Consider the following 10,510-nt stretch of genomic DNA (forward strand, 5'->3'; position numbering starts at 1 on the left):
CTTCTAAAGAATTCTTATTTTGTGTTGACAAACCAGATAATCTGCCGTGTTAAATTTCCAGTCACTTCTCCAGCTGTAACCTGAAGTAGAATCTGCCTTCTATTCAAACAGTCAGACAGCTAACATCCAGGTTGTTCCTCGGAGGAACAGAGGTTAAGAAAGATGGTAAGCCCGGGCAACAAAGTGAGACCCCCATCTCTACAAAAACTCAAAAAAATCTGCTAGGTGTGGTGGTGCACATCTGTGGTCCTAGCTATATGGGAGGCTGAGGCAGGAGGATCACGTGAGCCCAGGAGGTTGAGGCTGCCGTGAGCCACGATGTGCCATTGCACTCCAGCCTGGGCAACAGAGTGAGACCTTGTCTCAAAAAAAGAGAAAGAGGATGAAGAAAAAAAAAGAATAAAGGAACGTCAGTATATTTTTCTCAATGCCCCAGGTTATCTTGGATGACTATTGTATATCTTAAGGGTTCTGCAGAGACCATCTTAATGGAGAATACTGCATTTTTTTGTTGGCTGTTTTTTGGGTTTTTTTGAGACAAGAGTCTCACTCTGTTGCTCAGGTTGGAGTGCAGTGGTGCAATCTCAGCTCACTGCAACCTCCACCTCCTGGGTTCAAGTGCAACCTCCACCTCCTGGGTTCAAGTGATTCTTGTACCTCAACCTCCTAAGTAGCTGGGATTATAGACATGTCCCACTACACCCATCTAATTTGTATTTGTGGTAGAGATGAGGTTTTGCCATGTTGGCCAGGCTGCTCTTGAACTCCTGGCCTCAAGTCGTCTGCCCACCTTGGCCTCCCAAAGTGCTGGGATTACAGGTGTAAGCCACTGGGCCTGGCCAATAATACTACATTTTTCTATCTCCTTAATTTTCACGTATTTGGATTTTTTTTTTAATTTTAAGCTGAAGAGTATATTATTATAAGCCTGCCCATATTAATCAGAGGAAGTCTAATGCTCCTAGAGAGAATAATGAAGTACATTTTCTTAAATACAAAGGAACCTATTTTTAGGAAGGATAGAAATAACATAGAGCTGTTTATATATCATGATTTCACTGGTATATAAGTCTTTGGCAAAGCAAAAGTCATCTTTATTTTGATGTGAAAATCAAGGAACAGTATATTTTATATTGCATTGGAGTATTCAAAACATTCTCACTAATGTTTTCTGATTGATTGAGACAGGGTCTCACTCTGTTGCCTAGACTGGAATGCAGTGGTACGGTCACAGCTCACTGCAGCCTTGCCCCCCTGGGCTCAAGCAGTCCTCCCACATCAGCCTACAGAGTAGCTGGGACTACAGGGGCACACCACTACACCCAGCTAATTTTTACATTTTTAGTAGAGTTGGGATCTCAGTATGTTATCCAGGCTGGTCTAGAACTCCTGACCTCAAATGATCCTCCTGCCTTGGCCTCCCAAAATGCTGGGATTATAGGTGTGAGGCACTGCTTCTGGCCTCTTTTTTTAACATCCTAATTTGGAGGACAGAGTTGCCTCTTGTATCCTGTGTGGATATTCTGAAAGAAGTGAGGTGTAAATTCATGATGTCATTTGGCTCATACTGAAACACAGAGAATGATCTTTATTAAGCAACAGTTCGTCTTCCCAGTTCTAATGGTGAAGTGTTTCTTTTTACTGTATGTAGGATCAAGCTACCCATCTTAAATCAAATCTTCGATGATACACTCTTTCCTTGGTGCCTTCCTCTTACCCTGTCTTTGTGAGCAGATGAGCCTCTGTCCCTACATGGTTCATAACACATTCCCAGGCCAACACCATTAGCCATTTGTCAGAATTTTGGGTCTCAGGCACAGAAGAAGACAGTTCCGTTATGGAAGGCTCCATTAGGGAAAGGTTCGCATTTGAAACACTTTTAGGATCAGTCTACACCAGTGATTCTTAACTCAGCTCCACATTAAAATGACTTAGATGCTTTTCAAAACTATTGATGCCACCACCTTGGAAAAACTGGGTTTTTGTTGTTGTTTTTTCTTGAGACAGAGTCTCACTCTGTCACCCATGCTAGGGTGCAGTGGCACTCTCATAGCTCACTGCATCCTTGACCTCCTGGGCCCAAGCTGTCCTCCAACCTCAGCATCCCAAGTAGCTGGGACTACAGGTGTGTGCCACCATGCCTTGCTAATTTTATTTTTTGTAGAGACAAGGTCTCACTACGTTGCTCACTCTGGTCTCAAACTTTCAGGTTCAAGTGATCCTCTTGCCTCGACATCCCAAAGTGCTGGGATTACAGGCATGAGCCACTGTGTCCAGCTGGAAAACTGTTTTTACTGGTCTGGGGTGGGGCCCAGATGCCCTTTTCAAAAATTAGTTCCACAGGTGATTTAACATGATCAAGCCTCACCCCCTTCTTTCAGGTGACAGCTGGAGAGGGAAATGGAGAGCCCCTTTCCATAGAAGGAATAGCAAGATGGTTAACATTCATCATTTGTTTATGTAGCAGGAGGCTACACACATAGGCCTGAAGCAAAACTGTAATTCAACTTGTGACCTGGGACAAATTAATTAGCTTGTCCAAGTCAGTTTCCTCATCAGTGAAATGGAGGAAATGCTGTACCTTCACATAGGGCTGTTATAAGATGTAAATAAGAAAATGCAGGCCAGGCGCAATGGCTCACGCCTGTAATCCCAGCACTTTGGGAGGCCGAGGTGGGTAAATCACTTGAGGCCAGGAGTTCAAGATCAGCCTGGCCAGCATGGCGAAACCCCATCTCTACTAAAATTACAAAACTAGCCAGGTGTGGTGTTGCATGCCTGTACTCCCAGCTACTCAGGAGGCTGAGGTACGAGAATTACTTGAACCTTGGAGGCAAAGGTTGCAGTGAGCCAAGATCATGCCACTGCACTCCAGCCTGGATGACAGAGCCAAGACGCTGTCTCAAAAGAGAAAAGACAATGCAGGTGAGGTGGTCAGTACAATGCTTAGCATATAACACACACTGAGATATGCTTGGTGTTTCATCACTTACCCTTCATTCAAAAGTATGTATTAAATACTGGGTACTACATATTGTGGTGCACCAACAAGATACGGTTCTTTCTCCTGAAGTTTCTTGTCAAGGAATCAAGGCAAAGCAGAAACAACAGTGGCGCAGTCAGTGCTATAGTTACATTTACCGTCAGAAGGGGTCAAGGAAAGCTTTCCAGAGGAGCAAAGGTACAGAGCTGAGCCTGCAAAGATGGTTTGGAACACAACAGTTATGCAGCGTTGGTGGCGGAAGTGTTATAAGAGAAACACAACAGGAATTTGCTGGGAGAAGTAGATCTAATGTTCTCTTCCAACTGCATTTTGATCTCTTTCTCCAAATTACATCATTGGATACTTGGTTTCATTCATCCCTAGGCCACTACCTAAAAAAGCTGGGCATTGAGGAATTATTATTAACCCATATGAATGCCACTGTATGTGAGGCACGGTAGCAATGCAGAAGACATATATACCATGCCTACCAAGTTCAGAATGCAGGCAGTGCACATCATGTCATCAAGAACATCTGCAACCTGTGAGCAAATAAAATAACTGATAGTTCTAGACTTTAGGAACACCCCGTAGAGAAGTAGAGGACAAAGTCCCTACTACCAAAAATGTGCATCCGATTGAGGAGGCAAATTTGTAATAAATCATATTTTAACAGCTGGACAAGTAACAGGCCCAGCAAGCCCTGGCGAGGTCCAAAGGACAGGCATGCTGGGAGCCAGGGCAGCAGGAACGGGCTTCATAGAGGAAGTAGACCTTAATCTGGGCCTCGGAGGGAAAGTATCATTAAATATGTTGGGATTAGGGAATTCACTTTGGGCAGAGCAGCTTCAAGAACAAAGGCTAGAAAGCAGGGATTTGAAAGGCGTTCTGGAGAATTAACAACTCCATTGGCTAGAAATATGAGTTACCGAGGTGAAAAGTGGAAATGGGTTAGTAGAGAGCTCAAGGCCCAGTTAGCGGGTGGTCGTTGTGATGGTGGAGAGGTGGAGTTAATATTTAATCATGTAGGAATGGGGAATCTCTTAAAGGTTTTTCAGTAAGGAAGAGGTGTGTGTAAAGTGGCTGTATATTGCAAGATTAATCTGGTTTGGAACATACTGAATTAACGGCAGGATATCTTGAAAGAATTGTGCAGAAACCATTCGGAATGTATTAGTGGAAGTCAGGAGTGAGGTTAAGGGTGTATGTTCTGGATTTGAGAGTCACTGGGATCCAGGATGGAATAGTAAATGAGGGCTGTGAGAGACAGTAAAGATAGAAGGGCTGTGCTGACAAGTTGAGGATGGTGAAAATATCAGAGGGGGGTTAGAAGGGAGGAAGAATCTGAGTCAACAAAGACAAAAGGTCTGCTACAGAGGAATGAGAAAAACCAAGCCAATGGTAGACCAGAAGCAAGGTGATTAGAGGATCAAGTGCTGAAGAAACTCTAGGGGCAGAAAGTCTAGGGGAACGATGGATTTTAAAATACATGATTTGATTTGTAAATATAGGCAAGAAAAAATACATAGCTTTTTTTGAAAAATAACGGCACCGAAATCCACATTTCTTTTCATTATCTTTGATGAACAAAACATACAACAACAGGTTCGGGAGGGTGGGAAGTTAAATAAAGGAAGACATTTTCAGAATCAAAGAGTCTTGAAGGTGTTTATTGGGGTAGAGCCCCTGGGTACAGAAACATTTAGGGATTAGGGAGAAAAAGGGGATGATGTTTTGAAGGAGGCAGTAAGGGAGTAAATGGTGTCAGCTCCTCCCCTGGAATGGGGAACCCTTAAGATTTGGAACGATTCTGAGATAGACGTGGGCGCTCCAGACAGATGGCTTCCATGTTCCAAGTAAAGTACAACTTGAAGTACAACGTGATGGTGTCTGACATTTAACAGATGTCATCCATTCTCTGCAGAGTCACTCAGCAGCCTGCCCTGTTGTAGACACCTGCTCAGGTTTGGAACACACGGTCTGTCTATACAGGGCTTACGTGCAGAATTTTGGTGTGTTTCTTATTTCATTTATTTTTGTTTAACTTGTGGCAGACAAATATAGGTTATCAAAAGAATGGGACAATGAGTAAGCACACACCAAACTAAACAAAACAAAACAAACATCACAAGTCTTGATTTTTTTTTTTTTTTTTTTTTTTTTTGGTCAAAGAAAGAACTCATTGGTTGATTTAAGTCAGTGGTAAATCAGAAGGTTGAAAATAAATCGCCTTCCTTCTCCAGGGTTCTTCCAGATAGTTCAACTCCCTAAATTCCGCTATCAGCTAAGAGAGTATTTCTGATGCTCAAAGAAAAGTGTCTTAAACTCTGATGTTTTAACATAGGGGGAAAAAAAAAAAATCTTTGCTGAGGCCCAAGCTGAGGTCAAAAATTACCTCTGGTGACCTGGTGCTTTATTTTTATTTATTAGAAGTCTCTGATAAGATTGAAATGAATGTGATTTAGGAATATCACATTCTAAATGACCAGTTTGTCTATTCCGTTATCGAAATGGCACTACGGGAAAATTCATCATCACAGACCATAGCAGAAATGTTCTTTAGTTAAATCTCTACCTAGTCATCCAGAAAGCCAGTGAGTAAACCAAATAAAAATAGTTCACTGATCTCCGAGTGGCAAGTTTTGCATGCAAAGATCGTGAAACTTGTAACCCCAGCAAGAAATCCAATACTGTTCTCAGACTCTCCTGGGTCCAGCACTGGTCCAGTGCTGCTGCAGTCCTTGGGAGAGTTTGAAACTGTTTAGAGCTGGCCGGTTATCTTCCGCCAAGCCAGAGTGTGGGAGTGCATTTTAGTATCACCAAGCGGAACTGGTCGCTGCTTGATTTTGTTCAGTATGTTTCCATTTGTGTAGGCTTTTTCCCCCTTCAGCATTTTGTTGCTTATCCTTGAGAGCGAAATTAGTTTTTCCTCGGCTAATAATCTGCTTCTTTAAACAAAGAAAAATTTGTTACCTATTGCTTTTTTTTTTTTTTTTTTTTTTCTGGTCTTCCTGAGCAAGTCAGAAGTCACAAGGTCGTCTACTAATCGAAAACTAAGAAAAAGAAAAGCCACATCAGCCGGCACAAGTCTAACTTGTGTGCCTTCAGGCTCATCAGATACGAACCTGGTGACAAGACAGGGTCGCCCACAGTGGCTTCCTAAAGCGCAGATCCAGGCCGGCTCCCGGCGTGGAATCCGACCCGTGTACTTCGTCTCTCCACGTGGCATCAGATGCTCCGCTGGCGGTCACCGTGAACTCCAGCCCTCGCGGAGCCGACACTGACCTGGCTGCTTCAGAGCTCGGAGGGGAATAGCGTCCGCGTGCCCTCGCCCCACCTGGGCTGCTCCTCGCGGACCGCCCCTCGTCCCAAGCCCTAGGAGGCGCCAACAAGCCTCGCCGACCCCGCTCCAGATCCCCGGGAGCCGGCAGGGGGTCGGCCGCGGCGACCGGAAGCTCCGGACCGAGGTGCAGGTTCCGTCTGCTGCTCTACCAGCCGAGACCCAGCCGCGGCGGTCTGAGCGGCTGCCACGCCGCACCTGCCCGCGAGGGGGCGCGCCCGGCCCAGGCCTCCGCCGGCCGCCGCGCTCTCTGACCCCGCCCTCCGCTGTCCCCTGACGGCGCTTACCTGTCTGGGCCGCGGGCCCAGGAGGCGGGGGCCCGTGGGAGCCGAGCCGAGGAAAGGGCGGAGCGGCTCTCCGGGCGCGTCATCGGAGCACCATGGCGGAGCTAGGAGCTGGCGGCGACGGTCACACGGGCGGCGACGGCGCTGTGCGGACCGAAACAGGTGACCGTGCAGTGGGGATAGTGGGGGTCCCATGTGCGAGGGCGGGGGACGGCTAGCCCGGTGGGCGGGCTGGCACCGAAATCACCCGGCGCCGGCGCCCCGCTCCCCGCCCGCGCGGCCGCGGCCCCGGCCCGGAACCGCCGGCCCTGTGCGCCGCGGACCCGGGCTCCGAGAGCGCCTTTCCCCGCCCTTCGCCCCCGCGCCACGTCCGCCCCGCTCGGCCCCGGCCAGCCCTCGGGCGCCCCACCGCGACTCTCCCGCAACAGGTGGAGGGGACCCGGGGGGCGCGGGCTGGGGAGGAAACGGAGAGACCCGTCCGCTGCCCTCCCCGCCGCGGGCTCGAGTCTAATTCAGTTGAATGGGAAATCGTAACCCCCAGACCAAGCCAGCGGCCGCAGAGGTGTCGGCCAGGTGCGACTGGCAGGAAGGACAGTTTCTGGGCACCTCCTCCCGCCTTCCCAGGTCGCCCCGGGTGCCGGGGGCTCCTCGGCGGGGTCGGTGTGGGGCAGAACCGCGGGGTGAGCGGCGCTCGCCCCCCAACGCGGTGTCCGCAGTGGCGACGACTCTCGTCCGAGGGGACCGAGCTCGGAAGGGCAGGGGCCCGGTGCAGCACGTTGGGGCTTTGCGGGAGCGGGCTTGACGGGATCAGAGATTCGTTGACTTGTTAGAGTTCTCAGACTTTTTTGTTTTTAGTCTGTGCAGGAGCCCGTAGTAGGAACGTTGGCTCTGCAGCCCGGGATTTGGTGGTCAGGCCTCTGGTGTTGAGGTTGCCCCTCCCCCACAACCTCCAGGGGTACCCTTAGGGACGGGGGATCACGTCCCCAAGACCAGCAGCAAGGCTTCCCACCCCAACCCATCTCTCCATAGTATGAAGCCGATTTTTCTTCCTCGTGATTTTTTTTCTCTAAAGTCTGTCTTGCAAATCCGTCCCTCCCCACCGGTCCGCTCTTCTATTCCTGGCCTGTAAGCTGTTTCTGTAGCTTCCTACACTTGGGATGGGGGCGGTGAGGCAGTTTCTTACTTTAAAAAGAAATTCAAATCTTAGACTCCCCAATTGCAAGCTGTTTTCCACTTCCATACACTCACAATCGGAAGCAATTGTTTCCTCAATGTTAAGAATCACTGTTTCCCCACCATCGATTTAAATAGTATGTTTATTTTAACGTGAAAGGTCCAGAGAGTTCTGAAACAGTATTTGCAAATTATGTATCTGCTATTGCTAGGAAGAGGTTGGGTACCTAAAATCTAATGACTTAATGCCTTCAGCCAAGATACCTGAGGTTGAGACTGACAAAGTGTCTTGAACTTGTTTATTTTTAAGTCATGCTCCTTCCTGTAGGGTGTTTTGTCTTAATGTATTTGCAAGATTGGTAGATCATTATTTTGGTTTGGGGTGGAGAAGAGATGCCTTTGTAATTGCTTTGGGGAATTTGATGAGCTGGGATCCCTGAGATGGGGCTCCCCCAAGGGAGGGCCCCGGGAGAGCCGCATCCTCATTTGTAAATATGCGGCATGATTTTGGTGCCTAACCCTGCCCTGCTTGTGAAACAAAATTTTTCTAGCGCCCTGTCAGTCTGTGCTCAAAAACAAACTTTCTAGAATCTGCACGTGAACAACTTGTTCAGACATAAGTGAACTATAAACTGTAGCATATTCAGTGCCTGAGCATGTTAATAATAGGCCATGCTTCCAACAATTAATATACAAATCAACCATGTGCCTGTCAGTGTAAAATTTCTTTTATTAAAAAAGGGAGTTAAATTGGCTGCTGTATCCTTCATAGAAAACATTTCTTCCACACTTTTGCCTAAAAACTTTAATTTCCAAAGGACACATTTTATATATGGTCTTGAATAATTCTACTTTATAATTATTTTCACTGAAAACTTAATTCTGGCCTCAGATCTCTGTCCTATTTTTCTACCCTGAGGTTACTATTAATGTTTTTAGTCTTCAGCAGCATTTGTATCAGCAGGTGCTGAAGAAAGAAGGAAGGTGTAAATGTACTTTTTAAAAATCTGGGTGACAGTATTTTCAGAGAACAAGTGAGATTGTTTGAATTTCAGCAACTTAAGTTATTACATATATTTAAGATACATGACCTATATTTGAATATGAGACTTTAGTACTTTATTCTGGTGAGCTTATTTCACGTTATACACATCCAAATACTGAAAGTGTCTCTCTTTTTTTTTTTTTTTAACATCAGAGGTTTGTATGGAAATGGCGGGGTGGAGGGGGCGGCAGGGGAGTGGACAGAGAGACCTGTATTAGCATCAAGAGGTGAAAATTGCCACTTGAAATGAGAACATTTCTTGAGGGATTCTTTTTCTTTTTCTTTTTAGATCTCCTTATTATGAGGTAGAGCCCACTCTTAAGTAGCTCTTAGTTTTTGTGTCTCTGTGCAAGACTGGTCTAATTTTAGGCCACTTCAGATTAGAATCTCAGGTTATTATAAAAATAATACCTGTAATGTGTTCAGAATTACATGCGCGCGCGTGTGTGTGTGTGTGTGTGTGTATCAAAGATGGATTGACAATGAGATGAGACTGTTCTTAAGCATATTGAAAGGTATTATATAAATCCAACATTTAAAAACCATATTTCAGTGGGTATATATTTATCTTCTACTCAAAGGTGGTCAAATCACATTCCTTGTGGTGAAAACGTTTATTTTTCTTGAGGATGAAAAATTCTTCCAATGTAATATTTTTCTTATCAATAGCCAAAGTTAAGCAAGAGCTGGGCAAAAAATTGCCTTGGAAACACGTTTAAGACGTCACCACTAGAGGATGTCAAGTACTTTTTCAGGCTTTTTTGAGTAGTCGACTTAAGATGGGTGATTTTCACAAAACTGCCTCGACCCAAGCTTTGTTTATTTAATTTTATGCTCACGTTCAAAAGCTGTGGAAAGCAAGTGTGTCGCACTGGTTTAACAGTTTGATAGCCTTTTTTAAAAACCTCCTGAACTAAAAGCAAATTTAAAGCTGCTTTTGATTATTTCCTGAAGCTTTGATGCACAAGAGAATCAGTTAATACCAATGACCTGTCAATTCTGTTGCTATTTTGGGAAGTGAGTCATGACTTAGAATCTGGAATTGGGCATTTTCTCCTCTTTAGCAAACTGTGTGGTGAACGTGGCTTCCTTTGTGACCATCCTTTCATGAACTTTTCCAAATCAAACAGTGATCTTGTAGGCGTCACTTAACTCTAAGGGTCGACATTAAATGTCCGCAATTAAAAACTGTAAGATAGGGGCCCAGGCTGCCATTTGGTATTGATCTTGTCCAATTTGAAAGAGATGCTCCATTCACTTAGCTAGACAGCTTTTCTCCCATCCTATATGGCTGTTACCTTTACATCTTGCTAAGTAGGAGGAAATGTTATTATTAGATTAGGCATTTGTGCTCATGAGCATGCATTTATATGATATTGATAGGTGTGTGTGAAATATTTTTACACAGTTTAATCATGTGGAGGAGTTTTTAAAAACTCAGGCCTCATATTAATGTAAGAATTGAAATACTAAGGCTTAGAATAAAAAATGTGTACCTTCTGTATATTCAGCATTATGATGGTTAGAAGGATCATTAGAACAAATGATCCTTGAATTTAGCAAGGAAGACAAAATCCACCAACAAACAGTTGCAGGTTATGAGTTCAGTGAAGGAGGAATTACTTCCAGCTATGATCAGCAGAGACTACAACCAGATACGACACTGAAGTTAAATTTTAAAAAGT

The 10,510-nt window shown here is 45.3% G+C and overlaps 1 protein-coding gene across 4 annotated transcripts in view; it reads left to right on the forward strand.

Annotated features, from left to right (window-relative positions):
- Positions 1 to 6,621: 6,621 nt before the first annotated feature.
- MAP7 (microtubule associated protein 7) overlaps positions 6,622 to 10,510 on the forward strand; it is a 193,320-nt gene continuing 189,431 nt past the window's right edge. For 2 of the 4 annotated variants that reach the window (XM_039467428.2, XM_039467429.2), the window contains exon 1: positions 6,623 to 6,769. In XM_039467428.2, coding sequence (XP_039323362.1) covers positions 6,703 to 6,769 — 67 coding nt within the window. In that variant the 5' untranslated portion in view covers positions 6,623 to 6,702. Of the gene's footprint in view, positions 6,770 to 10,510 lie in introns of all 4 variants that reach the window. The other 2 variants (XM_039467427.2, XM_039467430.2) reach the window with 2 other exon arrangements.

This window comes from Saimiri boliviensis, chromosome 4, assembly GCF_048565385.1.
Source record: "Saimiri boliviensis isolate mSaiBol1 chromosome 4, mSaiBol1.pri, whole genome shotgun sequence".
Classification (NCBI taxonomy): Eukaryota; Metazoa; Chordata; class Mammalia; order Primates; family Cebidae; genus Saimiri; species Saimiri boliviensis.